General features: G+C 47.8%; 1 protein-coding gene and 3 long non-coding RNA genes across 9 annotated transcripts in view; 3 read left to right on the top strand and 1 right to left on the bottom strand.

Annotated features, from left to right (window-relative positions):
* The window catches only part of LOC127912138 (uncharacterized), a 32,869-nt gene extending 20,973 nt beyond the window's left edge, over window positions 1-11,896 (top strand). Inside the window, exon 4 of the long non-coding RNA XR_008080990.1 lies at window positions 11,627-11,896. This is a non-coding gene — a long non-coding RNA (uncharacterized LOC127912138). The remainder of the gene's footprint in view (window positions 1-11,626) is intronic.
* Window positions 11,897-12,517: 621 nt separating this feature from the next.
* Window positions 12,518-14,423, top strand: saal1 (serum amyloid A-like 1). The gene is made up of 5 exons (XM_052481123.1): window positions 12,518-12,542; window positions 12,826-13,008; window positions 13,324-13,508; window positions 13,742-13,834; window positions 14,379-14,423. The coding sequence occupies exons 1-5, from the start codon at window positions 12,518-12,520 to the stop codon at window positions 14,406-14,408; spliced, it is 516 nt and encodes a 171-aa protein (XP_052337083.1). The 3' UTR covers window positions 14,409-14,423.
* Window positions 14,424-14,470: 47 nt separating this feature from the next.
* Window positions 14,471-18,750, bottom strand: LOC127912134 (uncharacterized). 5 transcript variants are annotated; one of them, XR_008080951.1, is made up of 8 exons: window positions 18,694-18,750; window positions 17,747-18,587; window positions 16,735-17,428; window positions 15,930-16,155; window positions 15,561-15,724; window positions 15,462-15,507; window positions 14,960-15,005; window positions 14,471-14,599 (listed from the first exon to the last, which is right to left on the bottom strand). It is a non-coding gene; the product is annotated as an uncharacterized LOC127912134 (long non-coding RNA). The 5 variants fall into 5 exon arrangements; XR_008080952.1 differs by lacking the exons at window positions 14,960-15,005; window positions 15,462-15,507; window positions 15,561-15,724; window positions 15,930-16,155 and adding an exon at window positions 16,275-16,373 and having other exon boundaries at window positions 14,530-14,652; XR_008080954.1 differs by lacking the exons at window positions 14,960-15,005; window positions 15,561-15,724; window positions 15,930-16,155 and having other exon boundaries at window positions 14,557-14,599; window positions 15,409-15,507.
* On the top strand, window positions 15,255-19,460 carry LOC127912135 (uncharacterized). 2 transcript variants are annotated; one of them, XR_008080957.1, is made up of 4 exons: window positions 15,255-15,300; window positions 16,726-17,578; window positions 17,632-18,578; window positions 18,738-19,460. It is a non-coding gene; the product is annotated as an uncharacterized LOC127912135 (long non-coding RNA). The 2 variants fall into 2 exon arrangements; XR_008080956.1 differs by lacking the exon at window positions 15,255-15,300 and adding an exon at window positions 16,154-16,199.
* Window positions 19,461-26,188: the final 6,728 nt, after the last annotated feature.

Raw genomic sequence — 26,188 nt, 5'->3', positions numbered from 1 at the left:
TCAGAGGGTTTTATGAGGGCTATCCTCGTGTTTCCACAGGTCAGAGGGTTTTATGAGGGGCTATCCTCGTGTTTCCACAGGTCAGGTCCACAGTCAGGGTTTTATGAGGGGCTATCCTGGTGTTTCCACAGGTCAGAGTCCAGAGGGTTTTATGAGGGGCTATCCCGTGTTTCCACAGGTCAGAGGGTTTTATGAGGGGCTATCCTGGTGTTTCCACAGGTCAGAGGGTTTTATGAGGGGCTATCCTCGTGTTTCCACAGGTCAGAGGGTTTTATGAGGGGCTATCCTGGTGTTTCCACAGGTCAGAGGGTTTTATGAGGGGCTATCCTCGTGTTTCCACAGGTCAGAGGGTTTTATGAGGGGCTATCCTCGTGTTTCCACAGGTCAGAGGGTTTTATGAGGGGCTATCCTGGTGTTTCCACAGGTCAGAGGGTTTTAGGGTTTTGAGGGGCTATCCTCGTGTTTCCAGGTCAGGTCAGAGGGTTTTATGAGGGGCTATCCTCGTGTTTCCACAGGTCAGAGGGTTTTATGAGGGGCTATCCTGGTGTTTCCACAGGTCAGAGAGTCCAGAGGGTTTTATGAGGGGCTATCCTCGTGTTTCCACAGGTCAGAGGGTTTTATGAGCTATCCTGGTGTTTCAGAGGGTTTTATGAGGGGCTATCCTGGTGTTTCCACAGGTCAGGTCAGAGGGTTTTATGAGGGGCTATCCTGGTGTTTCCACAGGTCAGAGGGTTTTATGAGGGGCTATCCTCGTGTTTCCACAGGTCAGAGGGTTTTATGAGGGGCTATCCTCGTGTTTCCACAGGTCAGAGGGTTTTATGAGGGGATCCTGGTGTTTCCACAGGTCAGAGGGTTTTATGAGGGGCTATCCTGGTGTTTCCACAGGTCAGAGGTCAGAGGGTTTTATGAGGGGCTATCCTCGTGTTTCCACAGGTCAGAGGGTTTTATGAGGGGCTATCCTGGTGTTTCCACAGGTCAGAGTCAGAGGGTTTTATGAGGGGCTATCCTCGTGTTTCCACAGGTCAGAGGGTTTTATGAGGGGCTATCCTGGTGTTTCCACAGGTCAGAGGGTTTTATGAGGGGCTATCCTGGTGTTTCCACAGGTCAGAGGGTTTTATGAGGGGCTATCCTGGTGTTTCCACAGGTCAGAGGGTTTTATGAGGGGCTATCCTCGTGTTTCCACAGGTCTATCCTGGTGTTTCCACAGAGAGTCCAGAGGGTTTTATGAAGGGCTATCCTCGTGTTTCCACAGGTCAGAGGGTTTTATGAGGGGCTATCCTCGTGTTTCCACAGGTAAGAGGGTTTTATGAGGGGCTATCCTGGTGTTTCCACAGGTCAGAGAGTCCAGAGGGTTTTATGAGGGGCTATCCTCGTGTTTCCACAGGTCAGAGGGTTTAATTAGGGGCTATCCTGGTGTTTCCACAGGTCAGAGGGTTTTATGAGGGGCTATCCTGGTGTTTCCACAGGTCAGAGGGTTTTATGAGGGGCTATCCTGGTGTTTCCACAGGTCAGAGGGTTTTATGAGGGGCTATCCTCGTGTTTCCACAGGTCAGATGGTTTTATGAGGGGCTATCCTGGTGTTTCCACAGGTCAGAGAGTCCAGAGGGTTTTATGAAGGGCTATCCTCGTGTTTCCACAGGTCAGAGGGTTTTATGAGGGGCTATCCTTGTGTTTCCACAGGTCAGAGGGTTTTATGAGGGGCTATCCTCGTGTTTCCACAGGTCATACAGTCCAGAGGGTTTTATGAGGGGCCATCCTCGTGTTTCCACAGGTCAGAGGGTTTTATGAGGGGCTATCCTGGTGTTTCCACAGGTCAGAGGGTTTTATGAGGGGCTATCCTCGTGTTTCCACAGGTCAGGTCAGAGGGTTTTAGAGGGGGGTTTTATGAGGGGCTATCCTCGTGTTTCCCACAGGTCAGAGGGTTTTATGAGGGGCTATCCTCGTGTTTCCACAGGTCAGAGGGTTTTATGAGGGGCTATCCTGGTGTTTCCACAGGTCAGAGGTTTTATGAGGGGGGTGTTTCCACAGGTCAGAGGGTTTTATGAGGGCTATCCTCGTGTTTCCACAGGTCAGTTTCCACAGGTCAGAGGGTTTTATGAGGGGCTATCCTCGTGTTTCCACAGGTCAGAGGGTTTTATGAGGGGCTATCCTTGTGTTTCCACAGGTCAGAGGGTTTTATGAGGGGCTATCCTCGTGTTTCCACAGGTCAGGTCAGAGGGTTTTATGAGGGCTATCCTCGTGTTTCCACAGGTCATCCTCGTGTTTCCACAGGTCAGAGGGTTTTATGAGGGGGTGTTTCCACAGGTCAGAGGGTTTTATGAGGGGCTATCCTCGTGTTTCCACAGGTCAGAGGGTTTTATGAGGGGCTATCCTCGTGTTTCCACAGGTCAGAGGGTTTTATGAGGGGCTATCCTGGTGTTTCCACAGGTCAGAGAGTCCAGAGGGTTTTATGAGGGCTATCCTGGTGTTTCCACAGGTCAGAGGGTTTTATGAGGGGCTATCCTGGTGTTTCCACAGGTCAGAGGGTTTTATGAGGGCTATCCTGGTGTTTCCACAGGTCAGATGGTTTTATGAGGGGCTATCCTGGTGTTTCCACAGGTCAGAGGGTCCAGAGGGTTTTATGAGGGCTATCGTGTTTCCACAGGTCAGAGGGTTTTATGAGGGGTTTGGTGTTTCCACAGGTCAGAGGGTTTTATGAGGGGCTATCCTGGTGTTTCCACAGGTCAGATGGTTTTATGAGGGGCTATCCTGGTGTTTCCACAGGTCAGAGAGTCCAGAGGGTTTTATGAGGGCTATCCTCGTGTTTCCACAGGTCAGAGGGTTTTATGAGGGGCTATCCTGGTGTTTCCACAGGTCAGATAGTCCAGAGGGTTTTATGAGGGGCTATCCTGGTGTTTCCACAGGTCAGATAGTCCAGAGGGTTTTATGAGGGGCTATCCTCGTGTTTCCACAGGTCAGAGGGTTTTATGAGGGGCTATCCTCGTGTTTCCACAGGTCAGAGGGTTTTATGAGGGGCTATCCTGGTGTTTCCACAGGTCAGAGGGTTTTATGAGGGGCTATCCTCGTGTTTCCACAGGTCAGAGGGTTTTATGAGGGGCTATCCTCGTGTTTCCACAGGTCAGAGAGTCCAGAGGGTTTTATGAGGGGCTGTCCTCGTGTTTCCACAGGTCAGAGAGTCCAGGGGTTTTATGAGGGGCTATCCTTGTGTTTCCACAGGTCAGAGGGTTTTATGAGGGGCTATCCTCGTGTTTCCACAGGTCAGAGGGTTTTATGAGGGGCTATCCTCGTGTTTCCACAGGTCAGAGTGTTTTATGAGGGGCTATCCTCGTGTTTCCACAGGGTCCAGAGGGTTTTATGAGGGGCTATCCTCGTGTTTCCACAGGTCAGAGGGGGGTGTTTCCACAGGTCAGAGGGTTTTATGAGGGGCTATCCTCGTGTTTCCACAGGTCAGAGGGTTTTATGAGGGGCTATCCTCGTGTTTCCACAGGTCAGAGGGTTTTATGAGGGGCTATCCTCGTGTTTCCACAGGTCAGAGGGTTTTATGAGGGGCTATCCTCGTGTTTCCACAGGTCAGAGCTATCCTCGTGTTTCCACAGGTCAGAGGGTTTTATGAGGGGCTATCCTCGTGTTTCCACAGGTCAGAGGGTTTTATGAGGGGCTGTCCCTGTGTTTCCACAGGTCAGAGGGTTTTATGAGGGGCTATCCTCGTGTTTCCACAGGTCAGATAGTCCAGAGGGTTTTATGAGGGGCTATCCTCGTGTTTCCACAGGTCAGAGGGTTTTATGAGGGGCTATCCTCGTGTTTCCACAGGTCAGAGGGTTTTATGAGGGGCTATCCTCGTGTTTCCACAGGTCAGAGGGTTTTATGAGGGGCTATCCTCGTGTTTCCACAGGTCAGAGGGTTTTATGAGGGGCTATCCTTGTGTTTCCACAGGTCAGAGGGTTTTATGAGGGGCTGTCCTCGTGTTTCCACAGGTCAGAGAGTCCAGGGGTTTTATGAGGGGCTGTCCTCGTGTTTCCACAGGTCAGAGATTCCAGAGGGTTTTATGAGGGGCTATCCTTGTGTTTCCACAGGTCAGAGGGTTTTATGAGGGGCTATCCTGGTGTTTCCACAGGTCAGAGTCAGAGGGTTTTATGAGGGGCTATCCTCGTGTTTCCACAGGTCAGAGGGTTTTATGAGGGGCTATCCTCGTGTTTCCACAGGTCAGAGGGTTTTATGAGGGGCTATCCTCGTGTTTCCACAGGTCAGAGGGTTTTATGAGGGGCTATCCTGGTGTTTCCACAGGTCAGAGGGTTTTATGAGGGGCTATCCTCGTGTTTCCACAGGTCAGAGGGTTTTTTATCCTGGTGTTTCCACAGGTCAGAGGGTTTTATGAGGGGCTATCCTGGTGTTTCCACAGGTCAGAGAGTCCAGAGGGTTTTATGAGGGGCTATCCTCGTGTTTCCACAGGTCAGAGGGTTTTATGAGGGGCTATCCTGGTGTTTCCACAGGTCAGAGGGTTTTATGAGGGGCTATCCTTGTGTTTCCACAGGTCAGAGGGTTTTATGAGGGGCTATCCTGGTGTTTCCACAGGTCAGAGGGTTTTATGAGGGGCTATCCTCGTGTTTCCACAGGTCAGAGGGTTTTATGAGGGGCTATCCTGGTGTTTCCACAGGTCAGAGAGGTCAGAGGGTTTTATGAGGGGCTATCCTCGTGTTTCCACAGGTCAGAGGGTTTAATTAGGGGCTATCCTGGTGTTTCCACAGGTCAGAGGGTTTTATGAGGGGCTATCCTGGTGTTTCCACAGGTCAGAGGGTTTTATGAGGGGCTATCCTGGTGTTTCCACAGGTCAGAGGGTTTTATGAGGGGCTATCCTCGTGTTTCCACAGGTCAGATGGTTTTATGAGGGGCTATCCTGGTGTTTCCACAGGTCAGAGAGTCCAGAGGGTTTTATGAAGGGCTATCCTCGTGTTTCCACAGGTCAGAGGGTTTTATGAGGGGCTATCCTCGTGTTTCCACAGGTAAGAGGGTTTTATGAGGGGCTATCCTGGTGTTTCCACAGGTCAGAGAGTCCAGAGGGTTTTATGAGGGGCTATCCTCGTGTTTCCACAGGTCAGAGGGTTTAATTAGGGGCTATCCTGGTGTTTCCACAGGTCAGAGGGTTTTATGAGGGGCTATCCTGGTGTTTCCACAGGTCAGAGGGTTTTATGAGGGGCTATCCTGGTGTTTCCACAGGTCAGAGGGTTTTATGAGGGGCTATCCTCGTGTTTCCACAGGTCAGATGGTTTTATGAGGGGCTATCCTGGTGTTTCCACAGGTCAGAGTCCAGAGGGTTTTATGAGGGGCTATCCTCGTGTTTCCACAGGTCAGAGGGTTTTATGAGGGGCTATCCTTGTGTTTCCACAGGTCAGAGGGTTTTATGAGGGGCTATCCTCGTGTTTCCACAGGTCAGAGGGTTTTATGAGGGGCTATCCTCGTGTTTCCACAGGTCAGAGGGTTTTATGAGGGGCTATCCTCGTGTTTCCACAGGTCAGGTCAGAGGGTTTTATGAGGGGCTATCCTCGTGTTTCCACAGGTCAGATAGTCCAGAGGGTTTTATGAGGGGCTATCCTCGTGTTTCCACAGGTCAGAGGGTTTTATGAGGGGCTATCCTCGTGTTTCCACAGGTCAGAGAGTCCAGAGGGTTTTATGAGGGGCTGTCCTCGTGTTTCCACAGGTCAGAGAGTCCAGGGGGTTTTATGAGGGGCTGTCCCTGTGTTTCCACAGGTCAGAGGGTTTTATGAGGGGCTATCCTCGTGTTTCCACAGGTCAGGTTTTATGAGGGGCTATCCTGGTGTTTCAGGTCAGAGGGTTTTATGAGGGGCTGTCCTCGTGTTTCCACAGGTCAGAGAGTCCAGGGGGTTTTATGAGGGGCTGTCCCTGTGTTTCCACAGGTCAGAGGGTTTTATGAGGGGCTATCCTCGTGTTTCCACAGGTCAGAGGTCCAGAGGGTTTTATGAGGGGCTATCCTCGTGTTTCCACAGGTCAGAGTGTTTTATGAGGGGCTATCCTCGTGTTTCCACAGGTCAGAGTGTTTTATGAGGGGCTATCCTCGTGTTTCCACAGGTCAGAGTGTTTTATGAGGGGCTATCCTTGTGTTTCCACAGGTCGGAGGGTTTTATGAGGGGCTATCCTGGTGTTTCAGGTCAGGGGCTAGTGTTTCCACAGGTCAGAGAGTCAGAGGGTTTTATGAGGGGCTATCCTGGTGTTTCCACAGGTCAGAGGGTTTTATGAGGGGCTATCCTGGTGTTTCCACAGGTCAGAGGGTTTTATGAGGGGGGTCAGATGGTTTTATGAGGGGCTATCCTGGTGTTTCCACAGGTCAGAGAGTCCAGAGGGTTTTATGAGGGCTATCCTCGTGTTTCCACAGGTCAGAGGGTTTTATGAGGGGCTATCCTCGTGTTTCCACAGGTCAGAGGGTTTTTATCCTGGTGTTTCCACAGGTCAGAGGGTTTTATGAGGGGCTATCCTCGTGTTTCCACAGGTCAGAGGGTTTTATGAGGGGCTATCCTCGTGTTTCCACAGGTCAGAGGGTTTTATGAGGGCTATCCTTGTGTTTCCACAGGTCAGAGGGTTTTATGAGGGGCTATCCTCGTGTTTCCACAGGTCAGAGGGTTTTATGAGGGGCTATCCTGGTGTTTCCACAGGTCAGATAGTCCAGAGGGTTTTATGAGGGGCTATCCTCGTGTTTCCACAGGTCAGAGTGTTTTATGAGGGGCTATCCTCGTGTTTCCACAGGTCAGAGGGTTTTTTGAGGGGCTATCCTGGTGTTTCCACAGGTCAGAGGGTTTTATGAGGGGCTATCCTCGTGTTTCCACAGGTCCGAGGGTTTTATGAGGGGCTATCCTCGTGTTTCCACAGGTCAGAGAGTCCAGAGGGTTTTATGAGGGGCTGTCCTCGTGTTTCCACAGGTCAGAGAGTCCAGGGGTTTTATGAGGGGCTGTCCTCGTGTTTCCACAGGTCAGAGATTCCAGAGGGTTTTATGAGGGGCTATCCTTGTGTTTCCACAGGTCAGAGGGTTTTATGAGGGGCTATCCTGGTGTTTCCACAGGTCAGAGGGTTTTATGAGGGGCTATCCTCGTGTTTCCACAGGTCAGAGGGTCCAGAGGGTTTTATGAGGGGCTATCCTGGTGTTTCCACAGGTCAGAGGGTTTTATGAGGGGCTATCCTCGTGTTTCCACAGGTCAGAGGGTTTTATGAGGGGCTATCCTGGTGTTTCCGCAGGTCAGAGGGTTTTATGAGGGGCTATCCTCGTGTTTCCACAGGTCAGAGGGTTTTATGAGGGGCTATCCTCGTGTTTCCACAGGTCAGAGGGTTTTATGAGGGGCTATCCTCGTGTTTCCACAGGTCAGAGGGTTTTATGAGGGTCTATCCTCGTGTTTCCACAGGTCAGAGGGTTTTATGAGGGGCTATCCTCGTGTTTCCACAGGTCAGAGGGTTTTATGAGGGGCTATCCTGTGTTTCCACAGGTCAGAGGGTTTTATGAGGGGCTGTCCTCGTGTTTCCACAGGTCAGGTCAGAGGGTTTTATGAGGGGCTATCCTCGTGTTTCCACAGGTCAGAGGGTTTTATGAGGGGCTATCCCTGTGTTTCCACAGGTCAGAGGGTTTTATGAGGGGCTATCCTCGTGTTTCCACAGGTCAGAGGGTTTTATGAGGGGCTATCCTCGTGTTTCCACAGGTCAGAGGGTTTTATGAGGGGCTATCCTTGTGTTTCCACAGGTCAGAGGGTTTTATGAGGGGCTATCCTCGTGTTTCCACAGGTCAGAGAGTCCAGAGGGTTTTATGAGGGGCTGTCCTCGTGTTTCCACAGGTCAGAGAGTCCAGGGGGTTTTATGAGGGGCTGTCCCTGTGTTTCCACAGGTCAGAGGGTTTTATGAGGGGCTATCCTCGTGTTTCCACAGGTCAGATAGTCCAGAGGGTTTTATGAGGGGCTATCCTCGTGTTTCCACAGGTCAGAGGGCTATCCTCGTGTTTTCAGAGTGTTTTATGAGGGGCTATCCTCGTGTTTCCACAGGTCAGATGGTTTTATGAGGGGCTATCCTCGTGTTTCCACAGGTCAGAGGGTTTTATGAGGGGTGTGTTTCCACAGGTCAGAGGGTTTTATGAGGGGCTATCCTGGTGTTTCCACAGGTCAGAGGGTTTTATGAGGGGCTATCCTCGTGTTTCCACAGGTCAGAGGGTTTTATGAGGGGCTATCCTGGTGTTTCACAGGTCAGAGAGTCCAGAGGGTTTTATGAGGGGCTATCCTCGTGTTTCCACGGGTCAGAGGGTTTTATGAGGGGCTATCCTGGTGTTTCCACAGGTCAGAGGGTTTTATGAGGGGCTATCCTGGTGTTTCCACAGGTCAGAGGGTTTTATGAGGGGCTATCCTGGTGTTTCCACAGGTCAGAGGGTTTTATGAGGGGCTATCCTCGTGTTTCCACAGGTCAGATGGTTTTATGAGGGGCTATCCTGGTGTTTCCACAGGTCAGAGAGTCCAGAGGGTTTTATGAAGGGCTATCCTCGTGTTTCCACAGGTCAGAGGGTTTTATGAGGGGCTATCCTCGTGTTTCCACAGGTCAGAGGGTTTTATGAGGGGCTATCCTTGTGTTTCCACAGGTCAGATGGTTTTATGAGGGGCTATCCTCGTGTTTCCACAGGTCAGAGGGAGGGGCTATCCTGGTGTTTCCACAGGTCAGAGGGTTTTATGAGGGGCTATCCCACAGGTCAGAGGGTTTTATGAGGGGCTATCCTCGTGTTTCCACAGGTCAGAGGGTTTAATGAGGGGCTATCCTGGTGTTTCCACAGGTCAGAGGGTTTTATGAGGGGCTATCCTGGTGTTTCCACAGGTCAGAGGGTTTTATGAGGGCTATCCTGGTGTTTCCACAGGTCAGAGGGTTTTATGAGGGGCTATCCTCGTGTTTCCACAGGTCAGATGGTTTTATGAGGGGCTATCCTGGTGTTTCCACAGGTCAGAGAGTCCAGAGGGTTTTATGAAGGGCTATCCTCGTGTTTCCACAGGTCAGAGGGTTTTATGAGGGGCTATCCTCGTGTTTCCACAGGTCAGATGGTTTTATGAGGGGCTATCCTGGTGTTTCCACAGGTCAGAGAGTCCAGAGGGTTTTATGAGGGGCTATCCTCGTGTTTCCACAGGTCAGAGGGTTTTATGAGGGGCTATCCTCGTGTTTCCACAGGTCAGAGGGTTTTATGAGGGGCTATCCTGGTGTTTCCACAGGTCAGAGGGTTTTATGAGGGGCTATCCTGGTGTTTCCACAGGTCAGAGGGTTTTATGAGGGCTATCCTCGTGTTTCCACAGGTCAGATGGTTTTATGAGGGGCTATCCTGGTGTTTCCACAGGTCAGTCCAGAGGTTTTATGAAGGGCTATCCTCGTGTTTCCACAGGTCAGAGGGTTTTATGAGGGGCTATCCTCGTGTTTCCACAGGTCAGAGGGTTTTATGAGGGGCTATCCTGGTGTTTCCACAGGTCAGAGTCAGAGGGTTTTATGAGGGGCTATCCTCGTGTTTCCACAGGTCAGAGGGGCTATCCTGGTGTTTCCACAGGTCAGAGGGTTTTATGAGGGGCTATCCTGGTGTTTCCACAGGTCAGAGGGTTTTATGAGGGGCTATCCTGGTGTTTCCACAGGTCAGAGGGTTTTATGAGGGGCTATCCTCGTGTTTCCACAGGTCAGAGGGTTTTATGAGGGGCTATCCTCGTGTTTCCACAGGTCAGAGGGTTTTATGAGGGGCTATCCTCGTGGGTTTCCAGAGGGTTTTATGAGGGGCTATCCTCATGTTTCCACAGGTCAGAGGGTTTTATGAGGGGCTATCCTCGTGTTTCCACAGGTCAGAGAGTCCAGAGGGTTTTATGAGGGGCTATCCTCGTGTTTCCAGGTCAGGTCAGAGGGTTTTATGAGGGGCTATCCTGGTGTTTCCACAGGTCAGAGGGTTTTATGAGGGGCTATCCTCGTGTTTCCACAGGTCAGAGTCCAGAGGGTTTTAGAGGGGCTATCCTGGTTTTAGGTCAGAGGGTTTTATGAGGGGCTATCCTGGTGTTTCCACAGGTCAGAGGGTTTTATGAGGGGCTATCCTCGTGTTTCCACAGGTCAGAGGGTTTTATGAGGGGCTATCCTCGTGTTTCCACAGGTCAGAGGGTTTTATGAGGGGCTATCCTCGTGTTTCCACAGGTCAGAGGGTTTTATGAGGGGCTATCCTCGTGTTTCCACAGGTCAGATAGTCCAGAGGGTTTTATGAGGGGCTATCCTGGTGTTTCCACAGGTCAAATAGTCCAGAGGGTTTTATGAGGGGCTATCCTCGTGTTTCCACAGGTCAGAGTGTTTTATGAGGGGCTATCCTCGTGTTTCCACAGGTCAGAGGGTTTTTTGAGGAGCTATCCTGGTGTTTCCACAGGTCAGAGGGTTTTATGAGGGGCTATCCTCGTGTTTCCACAGGTCAGAGGGTTTTATGAGGGGCTATCCTCGTGTTTCCACAGGTCCGAGGGTTTTATGAGGGGCTATCCTCGTGTTTCCACAGGTCAGAGAGTCCAGAGGGTTTTATGAGGGGCTGTCCTCGTGTTTCCACAGGTCAGAGAGTCCAGGGGGTTTTATGAGGGGCTGTCCTCGTGTTTCCACAGGTCAGAGATTCCAGAGGGTTTTATGAGGGGCTATCCTGGTGTTTCCACAGGTCAGAGGGTTTTATGAGGGGCTATCCTCGTGTTTCCACAGGTCAGAGGGTTTTATGAGGGGCTATCCTCGTGTTTCCACAGGTCAGAGGGTTTTATGAGGGGCTATCCTCGTGTTTCCACAGGTCAGAGGGTTTTATGAGGGGCTATCCTCGTGTTTCCACAGGTCAGAGGGTTTTATGAGGGGCTATCCTCGTGTTTCCACAGGTCAGAGGGTTTTATGAGGGGCTATCCTGGTGTTTCCACAGGTCAGAGGGTTTTATGAGGGGCTGTCCTCGTGTTTCCACAGGTCAGAGGGTTTTATGAGGGGCTATCCTGGTGTTTCCACAGGTCAGAGGGTTTTATGAGGGGCTATCCTCGTGTTTCCACAGGTCAGAGGGTTTTATGAGGGGGCTATCCTCGTGTTTCCACAGGTCAGAGGGTTTTATGAGGGGCTATCCTCGTGTTTCCCACAGGTCAGAGGGTTTTATGAGGGGCTATCCTCGTGTTTCCACAGGTCAGAGGGTTTTATGAGGGGCAGTTTCCACAGGTCAGAGGGTTTTATGAGGGGCTATCCTCGTGTTTCCACAGGTCAGAGGGTTTTATGAGGGGCTATCCTTGTGTTTCCACAGGTCAGAGGGTTTTATGAGGGGCTGTCCTCGTGTTTCCACAGGTCAGAGAGTCCAGAGGGTTTTATGAGGGGCTATCCTCGTGTTTCCACAGGTCAGAGGGTTTTATGAGGGGCTATCCTCGTGTTTCCACAGGTCAGAGGGTTTTATGAGGGGGGCTATCCTCGTGTTTCCACAGGTCAGATGGTTTTATGAGGGGCTATCCTCGTGTTTCCACAGGTCAGAGGGTTTTATGAGGGGCTATCCTTGTGTTTCCACAGGTCAGAGGGTTTTATGAGGGGCTATCCTGGTGTTTCCACAGGTCAGAGGGTTTTATGAGGGGCTATCCTCGTGTTTCCACAGGTAAGAGGGTTTTATGAGGGGCTATCCTGGTGTTTCCACAGGTCAGAGAGTCCAGAGGGTTTTATGAGGGGCTATCCTCGTGTTTCCACAGGTCAGAGGGTTTAATTAGGGGCTATCCTGGTGTTTCCACAGGTCAGAGGGTTTTATGAGGGGCTATCCTGGTGTTTCCACAGGTCAGAGGGTTTTATGAGGGGCTATCCTGGTGTTTCCACAGGTCAGAGGGTTTTATGAGGGGCTATCCTCGTGTTTCCACAGGTCAGATGGTTTTATGAGGGGCTATCCTGGTGTTTCCACAGGTCAGAGAGTCAGAGGGTTTTATGAAGGGCTATCCTCGTGTTTCCACAGGTCAGAGGGTTTTATGAGGGCTATCCTCGTGTTTCCACAGGTAAGAGGGTTCTATGAGGGGCTATCCTGGTGTTTCCACAGGTCAGAGAGTCCAGAGGGTTTTATGAGGGCTATCCTCGTGTTTCCACAGGTCAGAGGGTTTTATGAGGGCTATCCTCGTGTTTCCACAGGTCAGAGGGTTTTTATGAGGGGCTATGAGGGGCTATCCTCGTGTTTCCACAGGTCAGAGGGTTTTATGAGGGGCTATCCTCGTGTTTCCACAGGTCAGAGAGTCCAGAGGGTTTTATGAGGGGCTATCCTCGTGTTTCCACAGGTCAGAGGGTTTTATGAGGGCTATCCTTGTCCACAGGTCAGAGAGTCCAGAGGGTTTTATGAGGGGCTATCCTCGTGTTTCCACAGGTCAGAGGGTTTTATGAGGGGCTATCCTCGTGTTTCCACAGGTCAGAGGGTTTTATGAGGGGCTATCCTCGTGTTTCCACAGGTCAGAGAGTCCAGAGGGTTTAGAGGTGTACCTGCATGCCCTCCAGCTCCTCACCACTATCCATCATGGGATTCAGACACTGGGTGAGACGTGTTGTTCAAAATGTCTGCTTTTATTTATTCAATAGATGTTATTGGTTGGAAAAAAAATCCATAAATTACCATAAATTACAGAAACGTCTCTCTTTAAATGGCTTCTCCCTCTTGGTATATCTAGTATGCTATTATGTTAATATATTTCTATCTAGCTGTGGGGTTTTTTTTTTTATCCTGAGAGCAGAAGTTAGTAAGATTTCCACTCTATTCATTACTCATAGCAAGTTGACTAAGTTGACATGAAATATGACTCAGTCCCTTGTCTCCAGCTGTTGCAGGTGGGACGGGCCAGGCTCTATGGACCTTCCTGTGTGAGGTCGTGTGTGAGGACCTGTGTCAGCCAGACGACCCTCCGTTTGTTCTCCAGGAACAGAAGGGGTTACTGGTCCATGCTCTGGCTGTCCTGTCCGTCCTGTATGCGTGTCAGGACCAGGAAGCAGAGCACAGCGAAGCAGACACGCGTAAGAGACCATCTGGATTTCACTTTAGTCTCTGACACCGTCTCTCTCTCTCTCTCTCTCTGACTTGTCCCGTGAGGAACGAGAGATGGTTTCTAATGTTGTTACTGCTTAATCACGAGACGTAAAAGCCTCATTTAATTTCTGCTTCTTTCACTAACTGATCGTCTAACCAAAACCAATGGAAGTCACTGTAACCTGAAAGTGAAAACATTATAAGGCAAAATGAATGTTTTAAAAAATATATATATATTTAATTTATTTAATGTTCCCGAATCATCCCAAAGTATCTGAAAGGCTCTGTTCTCCGTTCTCCAGTTTTGCCTCTAGTTGGGAGCATGTTGAGGGTGCTGCAGTACCATAGAGAGGTCAGTTCAGGACCCGGACAGAAGGAGAAGAAGGATGGACAGGAGGAGGAGGAGGAGAAGGTGGATGAGCAGCTCCAGGCTCTGATCCAGACAACGGTCGAGTTCCTCTCTGACATCATCACTGACCTCACCAAGGTAACGCAGCCTCTGGAACTGTCAATCAAAAAAAACCGCTCACCGTTTCCAACAATGTTAATTAATCTCTAAACCAAAATAAGTTTATGATATTTTTATATATATAAATTGTATGTTTATAACCTATATTTATTTTATTTATTTAAACTTTTTTATTAAACTAGGCAAGTCGGTTTAAGAACAAATTGTTCTTTACAATGACGTGTGTGTGTGTGTGTGTGTGTGATCCCTAGGATGCGGTGTGTGAGTTGGTGACGAGAGGTTACCTGACAGAAAAGACGTGTGTGCCAGCAGTAGGCTCTATGCTCCCCCAGTTCAGCCCTGCCGTGAGTTCTCCCTCTTTACAATGTGCACGTAATATCCACCGTGTCTGACAAACAGAGGCTCCTATATATATAGATGTCAGTGGGGACAGTACAGCGTGAACATTGTGGTGGCATCGCTGTGATACTCAATCAGGTCAATAAGAGTTTGTTTCCAGTTTTACATGTTGTCTTTGTCTGTGATGTCACTTGTTCTCTGGAAACGTGGTTTCCACCACGCCCTCGCACTTCCTCCCGGTGTGAGTGGATGTTGTCATAACCAAGCCTACGTCACCTGTATAGGTACAACACCTGGTCTTCATGTTGTCATAACCAAGCCTACATCACCTGTATAGGTAAAACACCTGGTCTTCATGTTGTCATAACCAAGCCTACGTCACCTGTATAGGTAAAACACCTGGTCTTCATGTTGTCATAACCAAGCCTACGTCACCTGTATAGGTAAAACACCTGGTCTTCATGTTGTCATAACCAAGCCTACGTCACCTGTATAGGTACAACACCTGGTCTTCATGTTGTCATAACCAAGCCTACGTCACCTGTATAGGTACACCACCTGGTCTTCATGTTGTCATAACCAAGCCTACGTCACCTGTATAGGTACAACACCTGGTCTTCATGTTGTCATAACCAAGCCTACGTCACCTGTATAGGTACAACACCTGGTCTTCATGTTGTCATAACCAAGCCTACGTCACCTGTATAGGTACACCACCTGGTCTTCATGTTGTCATAACCAAGCCTACGTCACCTGTATAGGTACACCACCTGGTCTTCATGTTGTCATAACCAAGCCTACGTCACCTGTATAGGTACAACACCTGGTCTTCATGTTGTCATAACCAAGCCTACATCACCTGTATAGGTAAAACACCTGGTCTTCATGTTGTCATAACCAAGCCTACATCACCTGTATAGGTAAAACACCTGGTCTTCTCATACCAAGCCTACATCACTCTGTCTTCATGTTGTCATAACCAAGCCCTCACCTGGTCCTCATGTTGTAACCAAGCCTACATCACCTGGTCTTCATGTTGTCATAACCAAGCCTACGTCACCTGTATAGGTAAAACACCTGGTCTTCATGTTGTCATAACCAAGCCTACGTCACCTGTATAGGTACAACACCTGGTCTCCATGTTGTCATAACCAAGCCTCTGTATAGGTACACCACCTGGTCTTCATGTTATCATAACCAAGCCTACGTCACCTGTATAGGTACAACACCTGGTCTCCATGTTGTCATAACCAAGCCTCTGTATAGGTACACCACCTGGTCTCCATGTTGTCATAACCAAGCCTCTGTATAGGTACAACACCTGGTCTTCATGTTGTCATAACCAAGCCTACATCACCTGTATAGGTACAACACCTGGTCTTCATGTTGTCATAACCAAGCCTACATCACCTGTATAGGTACAACACCTGGTCTTCATGTTGTCATAACCAAGCCTACATCACCTGTATAGGTACACCACCTGGTCTCCATGTTGTCATAACCAAGCCTCTGTATAGGTACAACACCTGGTCTTCATGTTGTCATAACCAAGCCTACATCACCTGTATAGGTACAACACCTGGTCTTCATGTTGTCATAACCAAGCCTACATCACCTGTATAGGTACAACACCTGGTCTTCATGTTGTCATAACCAAGCCTCTGTATAGGTACAACACCTGGTCTCCATGTTGTCATAACCAAGCCTACATCACCTGTATAGGTACAACACCTGGTCTTCATGTTGTCATAACCAAGCCTACATCACCTGTATAGGTAAAACACCTGGTCTTCATGTTGTCATAACCAAGCCTACATCACCTGTATAGGTACACCACCTGGTCTTCATGTTGTCATAACCAAGCCTACATCACCTGTATAGGTAAAACACCTGGTCTTCATGTTGTCATAACCAAGCCATCAGCCTACCTGGTCACCTGTATAGGTACACCACCTGGTCTCCATGTTGTCATAACCAAGCCTACATCACCCTGTACCAAGGTACAACACCTGGTCTTCATGTTGTCATAACCAAGCCTACATCACCTGTACAACACCTGGTCTTCATGTTGTCATAAAATCACCTGTATAGGTACAACACCTTCATGTTGTCATAACCAAGCCTACATCACCTGTATAGGTACACCACCTGGTCTCCATGTTGTCATAACCAAGCCTACATCACCTGGTCCTCATGTTGTCATAACCAAGCCTACATCACCTGGTCCTCATGTTGTCATAACCAAGCCTACATCACCTGTATAGGTACAACACCTGGTCTTCATGTTGTCATAACCAAGCCTACATCACCTGTATAGGTACAACACCTGGTCTTCATGTTGTCATAACCAAGCCTACATCACCTGTATAGGTACACCACCTGGTCTTCATGTTGTCATAACCTACATCACCTGTATAGGTACATCACCTGTCTTAGGTAAAACACCTGGTCTCCATGTTGTCATAACCAAGCCTACATCACCTGTATAGGTAAAACACCTGGTCTTCATGTTGTCATAACCAAGCCTCTGTATAGGTACAACACCTGGTCTTCATGTTGTCATAACCAAGCCTACATCACCTGTATAGGTACAACACCTGGTCTTCATGTTGTCATAACCAAGCATAACCAAGCCTACATCACCTGTATAGGTACAACACCTGGTCTCCATGTTGTCATAACCAAGCCTACATCACCTGTATAGGTACAACACCTGGTCTTCATGTTGTCATAACCAAGCCTACATCACCTGTATAGGTACAACACCTGGTCTTCATGTTGTTTTACATCAATAACCAAGCCTACATCACCTGTATAGGTACACCACCTGGTCTTCACCTGTTGTACAACACCTGGTCTCCATGTTGTCATAACCAAGCCTACATCACCTGTATAGGTACAACACCTGGTCTTCATGTTGTCATAACCAAGCCTCTGTATAGGTACAACACCTGGTCTTCATGTTGTAATAACCAAGCCTACATCACCTGTATAGGTACACCACCTGGTCTTCATGTTGTCATAACCAAGCCTACATCACCTGTATAGGTACAACACCTGGTCTTCATGTTGTCATAACCAAGCCTACATCACCTGTATAGGTACAACACCTGGTCTTCATGTTGTAATAACCAAGCCTACATCACCTGTATAGGTACACCACCTGGTCTTCATGTTGTCATAACCAAGCCTACATCACCTGTATAGGTACAACACCTGGTCTCCATGTTGTCATAACCAAGCCTACATCACCTGGTCCTCATGTTGTCATAACCAAGCCTACATCACCTGGTCCTCATGTTGTCATAACCAAGCCTAAATCACCTGTATAGGTACAACACCTGGTCTTCATGTTGTCATAACCAAGCCTACATCACCTGTATAGGTACAACACCTGGTCTTCATGTTGTCATAACCAAGCCTACATCACCTGTATAGGTACACCACCTGGTCTTCATGTTGTCATAACCAAGCCTACATCACCTGTATAGGTAAAACACCTGGTCTCCATGTTGTCATAACCAAGCCTACGTCACCTGTATAGGTAAAACACCTGGTCTTCATGTTGTCATAACCAAGCCTCTGTATAGGTACAACACCTGGTCTTCATGTTGTCATAACCAAGCCTACGTCACCTGTATAGGTACAACACCTGGTCTTCATGTTGTCATAACCAAGCCTACGTCACCTGTATAGGTACAACACCTGGTCTCCATGTTGTCATAACCAAGCCTACATCACCTGTATAGGTAAAACACCTGGTCTTCATGTTGTCATAACCAAGCCTACATCACCTGTATAGGTACACCACCTGGTCTTCATGTTGTAATAACCAAGCCTACATCACCTGTATAGGTACAACACCTGGTCCTCATGTTGTAATAACCAAGCCTACATCACCTGTATAGGTACACCACCTGGTCTTCATGTTGTCATAACCAAGCCTACATCACCTGTATAGGTAAAACACCTGGTCTTCATGTTGTCATAACCAAGCCTCTGTATAGGTACAACACCTGGTCTTCATGTTGTAATAACCAAGCCTACATCACCTGTATAGGTACACCACCTGGTCTTCATGTTGTCATAACCAAGCCTACATCACCTGTATAGGTACACCACCTGGTCTTCATGTTGTAATAACCAAGCCTACATCACCTGTATAGGTACAACACCTGGTCTTCATGTTGTCATAACCAAGCCTACATCACCTGTATAGGTACAACACCTGGTCTTCATGTTGTAATAACCAAGCCTACATCACCTGTATAGGTACAACACCTGGTCTTCATGTTGTCATAACCAAGCCTACATCACCTGTATAGGTACAACACCTGGTCTTCATGTTGTCATAACCAAGCCTACATCACCTGTATAGGTACAACACCTGGTCTCCATGTTGTCATAACCAAGCCTACATCACCTGTATAGGTACAACACCTGGTCTCCATGTTGTCATAACCAAGCCTACATCACCTGTATAGGTACAACACCTGGTCTTCATGTTGTCATAACCAAGCCTACATCACCTGTATAGGTACAACACCTGGTCTTCATGTTGTAATAACCAAGCCTACATCACCTGTATAGGTACACCACCTGGTCCTCATGTTGTCATAACCAAGCCTACGTCACCTGTATAGGTACAACACCTGGTCTCCATGTTGTCATAACCAAGCCTACGTCACCTGTATAGGTACAACACCTGGTCTTCATGTTGTCATAACCAAGCCTACGTCACCTGTATAGGTAAAACACCTGGTCTTCATGTTGTCATAACCAAGCCTACATCACCTGTATAGGTACAACACCTGGTCTTCATGTTGTCATAACCAAGCCTACATCACCTGTATAGGTAAAACACCTGGTCTTCATGTTGTCATAACCAAGCCTACGTCACCTGTATAGGTACACCACCTGGTCTTCATGTTGTCGGAGGCTGATCCCCAGCTGGCAGACACAGTGAGAAAGGAATTTCCCGTCTCCCTCAGCCCAAGCTGATCCACGAGCTCTCCTCTTCCTTCTCCAGACTCCGGTATCCACAGTGGATCCTGTTATATCCATGGACTACCACACTGGGCATACAGAGAGGTTGTATACCAATACACTTGGACTGTACTGTGAGAAAACATGGTGTCCACTGTTTTAATGTTTCGTTTTGTAGATCTTGGTCTTTAAAAATGGAAAGGGGGCGAAAAGAAGAAGATAAAACACAATTATTTGTTTGTTTAACTTGTTTAAAATAAAATGGTATTGTTATTTGATATCGTGTTTTAATCATGTAGTATCTCCTATGTGGCTAGAAAAGGATCATTACATTGTATATTCCAATGTGGCCCTACTGTATTTTTCAGTGTCGGGATGCAAAATGTTCCTCACGTTCCCGGGTATTCCAGAAATCCTGGTTGGAGGCTCCGGATTTCCTGCTTAATCCCTCCTGATTCCAGGGAACCTCCATCTGGGATTTCTGGGAAAACATGTTCATTTTGGGGAAAGTTATCACCATTTTGCAGTCATGTTTCTGTCAGTCTGTAGACAAGGAGAGCTTTTCCCAGCTCATAACACAGATAATTGAATGGACTTATTTACCCAGTCAACTTGTTGCTGTTTTTAATAAAGATATTAAATATTCACGTGACCATTTTGTATCAGCAGATTTGGACGATCAGTAGGTATGTTTCCATGAACTTTTTTTGTAGACGTTTAGGAAGTTCACAAAGAAAATAGATTTGACATTTGCCTGCTGAGGTGTGTTTCAATATAACTGTCTTGTCGATTTAATAAACAGCTGTATATAATAATAATAATAATAAATCAAATCTCATTTTATTTGTCACATACACATGGTTAGCAGATGTTAATGGTCATAGTTACAACATGATAACCAACAAGTTCCAAAACTAGTCTTATGTTAGGGGATAAAGAATATGTCATATATGAATGAGTGATGGTTAGCAGATGTTAATGGTCATATAAACAGTGGCATGGTTATGCAGATGTTGATATGGTCATATACACATGGTTAGCAGATTGTTTAAAGTGGCTGGTCATATTTACAATTCCCATTATTAAAGTGGCTGGAGTTGAGTCAGTGTGTTGGCAGCAGCCACTCAATGTTATGTTAATGGTCATATTTTACTTTTTCTCAAAAACTAATAAAAATGAATGGTTAGCAGCAAATGTTAATGGTCATATACACATGGTTATGTCTTTTTCAGATGTCAAATTTGATTTGTCATATACACATGGTTAGCAGATGTTAATGGTCATATACACATGGTTAGCAGATGTTAATGCTACACATGTACACAGCGAAATGCTTGTGCTTCTAGTTCCGACAATGCAGTAATAACCAACAAGTAATCTAACTAACAATTCCAAAACTACTGTCTTATACACAGTGTAAGGGGATAAAGAATATGTACATGAGGATATATGAATGGGTGATGGTACAGGGCAGCATACAGGAGATGGTATCGAGTACAGTATATACATAGGAGATGAGTATGTAGACAAAGTAAACAAAGTGGCATAGTTAAAGTGGCTAGTGATACATGTATTACATAAGGATGCAGTCCATGATATAGAGTACAGTATATACGTATGCATATGAGATGAATAATGTAGGGTAAGTAACATTATATAAGGTAGCATTGTTTAAAGTGGCTAGTGATATATTTACATCATTTCCCATCAATTCCCATTATTAAAGTGGCTGGAGTTGAGTCAGTGTCAGTGTGTTGGCAGCAGCCACTCAATGTTAGTGGTGGCTGTTTAACAGTCTGATGGCCTTGAGATAGAAGCTGTTTTTCAGTCTCTCGGTCCCAGCTTTGATGCACCTGTACTGACCTCGCCTTCTGGATGATAGCGGGGTGAACAGGCAGTGGCTCGGGTGGTTGATGTCCTTGATGGTCTTTATGGCCTTCCTGTAACATCGGGTGGTGTAGGTGTCCTGGAGGGCAGGTAGTTTGCCCCCGGTGATGCGTTGTGCAGACCTCACTACCCTCTGGAGAGCCTTACGGTTGAGGGCGGAGCAGTTGCCGTACCAGGCGGTGATACAGCCCGCCAGGATGCTCTCGATTGTGCATCTGTAGAAGTTTGTGAGTGCTTTTGGTGACAAGCCGAATTTCTTCAGCCTCCTGAGGTTGAAGAGGCGCTGCACCGCCTTCTTCACGATGCTGTCTGTGTGAGTGGACCAATTCAGTTTGTCTGTGATGTGTATGCCGAGGAACTTAAAACTTGCTACCCTCTCCACTACTGTTCCATCGATGTGGATAGGGGGGTGTTCCCTCTGCTGTTTCCTGAAGTCCACAATCATCTCCTTAGTTTTGTTGACGTTGAGTGTGAGGTTATTTTCCTGACACCACACTCCGAGGGCCCTCACCTCCTCCCTGTAGGCCGTCTCGTCGTTGTTGGTAATCAAGCCTACCACTGTTGTGTCGTCCGTAAACTTGATGATTGAGTTGGAGGCGTGCGTGGCCACGCAGTCGTGGGTGAACAGGGAGTACAGGAGAGGTCTCAGAACGCAGTGTTGAGGATCAGCGGGGAGGAGATGTTGTTGCCTACCCTCACCACCTGGGGGCGGCCCGTCAGGAGGTCCAGTACCCAGTTGCACAGGGCGGGGTCGAGACCCAGGGTCTCGAGCTTGATGACAAGCTTGGAGGGTACTATGGTGTTGAATGCCGAGCTGTAGTCGATGAACAGCATTCTCACATAGGTATTCCTCTTGTCCAGATGGGTTAGGGCAGTGTGGTTGAGATTGCATCGTCTGTGGACCTATTTGGGCGGTAAGCAAATTGGAGTGGGTCTAGGGTGTCAGGTAGGGTGGAGGTGATATGGTCCTTGACTAGTCTCTCAAAGCACTTCATGATGACGGAAGTGAGTGCTACGGGGCGGTAGTCGTTTAGCTCAGTTACCTTAGCTTTCTTGGGAACAGGAACAATGGTGGCCCTCTTGAAGCATGTGGGAACAGCAGACTGGTATAGGGATTGATTGAATATGTCCGTAAATACACCGGCCAGCTGGTCTGCGCATGCTCTGATGGCGCGGCTGGGGATGCCGTCTGGGCCTGCAGCCTTGCGAGGGTTAACACGTTTAAATGTCTTACTCACCTCGGCTGCAGTGAAGGAGAGACCGCATGTTTTCGTTGCAGGCCGTGTCAGTGGCACTGTATTGTCCTCGAAGCGGGCAAAAAAGTTATTTAGTCTGCCTGGGAGCAAGACATCCTGGTCCGTGACTGGGCTGGTTTTCTTCCTGTAGTCCGTGATTGACTGTAGACCCTGCCACATGCCTCTTGTGTCTGACCTGTTGAATTGAGATTCTACTTTGTCTCTGTACTGACGTTTAGCTTGTTTGATAGCCTTGCGGAGGGAATAGCTGCACTGTTTGTATTCGGTCATGTTACCAGACACCTTGCCCTGATTATAAGCATTGGTTCGCGCTTTCAGTTTCACGCGAATGCTGCCATCAATCCACGGTTTCTGGTTAGGGAATGTTTTAATCGTTGCTATGGGAACGACATCTTCAACGCACGTTCTAATGAACTCGCACACCGAATCAGCGTATTCGTCAATATTGTTATCTGACGCAATATGAAACATATCCCAGTCCACGTGATGGAAGCAGTCTTGGAGTGTGGAGTCAGCTTGGTCGGACCAGCGTTGGACAGACCTCAGCGTGGGAGCCTCTTGTTTTAGTTTCTGTCTGTAGGCAGGGATCAACAAAATGGAGTCGTGGTCAGCTTTTCCGAAAGGGGGGCGGGGCAGGACCTTATATGCGTCGCTGAAGTTAGAGTAACAATGATCCAAGGTTTTTCCACCCCTGGTTGCGCAATCGATATGCTGATAAAATTTAGGGAGTCTTGTTTTTCAGATTAGCCTTGTTAAAATCCCCAGCTACAATGAATGCAGCCTCCGGATAAATGGTTTCCTGTTTGCAAAGAGTTAAATAAAGTTCGTTCAGAGCCATCGATGTGTCTGCTTGGGGGGGGGATATATACGGCTGTGATTATAATCGAAGAGAATTTTCTTGGTAGATAATGCAGTCTACATTTGATTGTGAGGAATTCTAAATCAGGTGAACAGAAGGATTTGAGTTCCTGTATGTTTTTTTCATCACACCATGTCTCGTTAGCCATAAGGCATACGCCCCCGCCCCTCTTCTTACCAGAAAGATGTCTGTTTCTGTCGGCGCGATGCGTGGAGAAACCCGTTGGCTGCACCGCCTCGGATAGCGTCTCTCCAGTGAGCCATGTTTCCGTGAAGCAAAGAACGTTACAGTCTCTGATATCCCTCTGGAATGCTACCCTTGCTCGGATTTCATCGTCTTCGGTAGCCTGCAAAACCCAGCATGTATAGAATCCAAAAACTTGATTCATATTTGCAATATTCTAATCATTCTCATGTTCCAACGTATCGCCATGGTGAAATTTGCACTCGTGTAAATCTGAAATAATTGGATGGTGAAACTGGCTTCCAGCCAATCAGAAAAGCAAGGCGAAACGATTCAGCCAATGAGAGTCGGGACTAGGATCCTGCAAGGAAAAATGTGTATAATTGAACAAATTTGATTTAGAAATAAATGTGTAGTTGAGCTTCATAGTTTATTATTAATTATTTGAAGAAAATAAAAATCATATTTTATTCTAAATTAATTTATTTCCATAATTTGTCGCAATAAAGAAAGTTTAGACAAAAGTCAAATCCGGCAGAAAGGATCAAATGTTAGCGATCTTGAAACACGTCTCCTATATCTTACATTTTTTTGGGGGTGACGTCTCTTGTCAAATAAACCTGGGTCCGTGGAAAGCTGCCTAGACATCAATACATTAGTGTGTGTGCGCGTGTGTGTGTGTGTGTGTATATAGGTGTGTTAGTATACAATAGGTGTTTTACCTATTGTAAATATAATATAAAATATAAGAATCACAGAATTACGTTCAATCTTGTTTTTTCTGAGTTAATATATTTTTTTAATAAAGAGAGAGGAAAAACACACTTCGTGATATTTTTCAAGGAAACAATCACAAAATCGCTGCCAAATTGATATTTCTTTGCCCTCGGAACGACGAGGATGAGTGACCACCAAAAGAGTGTCACTGTACCTGTATTGAGGCCTCCTTTCTTAGCATAGGAGCACTGAGAGGCCGTTGATGACGACACAGAGGATGACAATCACTCGTCTCTCAAATAGCACACTATTCCCTATGTAGTGCACTACTTTAGACCACAATCCCGTAGGGTTCTGGCCAAAAAGTAGTGTACTACATTGGGGAATAGTGTGCTATTTAGGATGCAGGCCCCTCCCAGATGAAAGGCCCCCTAGTCCTCTCCTGACAATGAACTAATTTGGTTCCCAGAAGCAGGCCCGGACCCTCGCCCACCAGGGTACCAGAGGGACAACCTGCGTACTTCCAGCTCACTGACGAAAGCAGGCAGGGAGGCAGAGTGAATATATAGCAGCTTTTTAATTAGAGCTTTAAAGGGATTGATATGCAGAATACTCTTTCTAATGGAAATAGGCCTACTGATTGGAGGAGAGGGAGAGAGAGAGAAAGAGATGGATAGAGAGGGAGAGAGAAATAGGGAGAGTGATGGGAAGAGAGAGAGAGATGGATAGAGAGGGAGAGCGAAAGAGGGGGAGAGAGAGAAAAAGAGGGGGAGAGAAAGAGATGGATAGAGAGGGAGAGAGAAAGAGGGGGAGAGAGAGAAAGAGGGGCAGAGTGATGGGAAGAGAGAGAGAGAGAAAGAGGGGGAGAGTGATGGGAAGAGAGAGAGATGGATAGAGGGGGAGAGTGATGGGAAGAGAGAGAGAGAGAAAGAGGGGGAGAGGATGGGAAGAGAGAGAAGAGGGGAGAGAGAGAGAGGGAGAGTGATGGGAAGAGAGAGAGAGGGGGGGAGAGAGAGGGGGGAGAGTGATGGGAAGAGAGAGAGAGGGGGAGAGTGATGGGAAGAGAGAGGGTAGAGTGATGGGAAGAGAGAGGGGTAGAGTGATGGGAAGAGAGAGAGAGGGGTAGAGTGATGGGAAGAGAGAGAGAGGGGTAGAGTGATAGAGAGGGGGAGTGATGGGAAGAGAGAGAGGGTAGGTGATGGGAAGAGAGAGGGTAGAGTGATGGGAAGAGAAAGGGGTAGATGGGAAGAGAGAGAGAGGGGTAGAGTGATGGGGAAGAGAGGGAGAGAGGTAGAGTGATGGGAAGAGAGAGAGGGGTAGAGTGATGGGAAGAGAGAGAGAGGGTAGAGTGATGGGAAAGAGAGAGAGGGGTAGAGTGATGGGAAGAGAGAGGAGGGGTAAAGTGATGGGAAGAGAGAGAGAGAGGGGAGAGAGAAAGAGGGAGAGTGATGGGAAGAGAGAGAGAGGGGGTAGAGTGATGGGAAGAGAGAGAGAGGTAGAGTGATGGGAAGAGAGAGAGAGGGGTAGAGTGATGGGAAGAGAGAGAGAGGGGTAGAGTGATGGGAAGAGAGAGAGAAGATGATGGGAAGAGAGAAAGAGGGGTCCTGCTGGAAGAGAAAGAAAGGGGTAGAGTGATGGGAAGAGAGAAAGGGGGTAGAGTGATGGGAATAGAGAAAGAGGGGTAGAGTGATGGGAAGAGAGAGAGAGGGGTAGAGTGATGGGAAGAGAGAGAGAGGGGTAGAGTGATGGGAAGAGAGAGAGAGGGGTAGAGTGATGGGAAGAGAGAAAGAGGGGTAGAGTGATGGGAAGAGAGAGTTGATATGATGCCCATATGGCCAATCCAAACAGTTCTTCCTGCGTCCTCATACGGGTAAACTCGGTGGTGCCATACACCAAATATATTAGAGGGGCACGAAGTATGTTAGGAGAATATTTCCCATAATCTAGAGGCATAATCATTATCAAATGTATTTATATAGCCCTTCTTACATCGGCTGATATCTCAAAGTGCTGTACAGAAACCCTGCCTAAAACCCCAAACAGCAAGCAATGCAGGTGTAGAAGCACGGTGGCTAGGAAAAACTCCCTAGAAAGGCCAAAACCTAGAAAGAAACCTAGAGAGGAACCAGGCTATGAGAGGTGGCCAGTCCTCTTCTGGCTGTGCCGGGTGGAGATTATAACAGAACATGATCCAGATGTTCAAATGTATTTCTCCCGCTCCTGCTGTCTCTAGAGAGTTGAAAACAGCAGGTCTGGGACAGGTAGCACGTCTTGTGAACAGGTCAGGGTTCCATGGCCGCAGGCAGAACAGTTGAAACTGGAGCAGCAGCATGGCCAGGTGGACTGGGGACAGCAAGGAGTCATCATGCCAGGTAGTCCTGAGGCATCCTGTTATCAGTCAGACACATCCTGTTATCAGACACATCCTGTTATCAGTCAGACACACCCTGTTATCAGACACATCCTGTTAT

The sequence above is a fragment of the Oncorhynchus keta genome, chromosome 26 (genome assembly GCF_023373465.1).
Source record: "Oncorhynchus keta strain PuntledgeMale-10-30-2019 chromosome 26, Oket_V2, whole genome shotgun sequence".
NCBI classification, from domain to species: domain Eukaryota; kingdom Metazoa; phylum Chordata; class Actinopteri; order Salmoniformes; family Salmonidae; genus Oncorhynchus; species Oncorhynchus keta.
The sequence above is the reverse complement of the archived record's forward strand: the minus strand, read 5'-3'. Positions and strand labels throughout refer to the sequence as shown.

What these genes read in the sequence shown, in the direction of transcription:
- saal1 (XM_052481123.1), top strand. Translation starts at nt 12,518, where the DNA reads ATGGGATTCAGACACTGGGTGAGAC. An exon ending in ATTCAGACACTGGGTGAGAC is followed by an intron (nt 12,543 to 12,825) that starts GTGTTGTTCAAA and finishes CAGCTGTTGCAG; the next exon opens with GTGGGACGGGCCAGGCTCTA. An exon ending in TCCCCCAGTTCAGCCCTGCC is followed by an intron (nt 13,835 to 14,378) that starts GTGAGTTCTCCC and finishes TCACCTGTATAG; the next exon opens with GTACACCACCTGGTCTTCAT.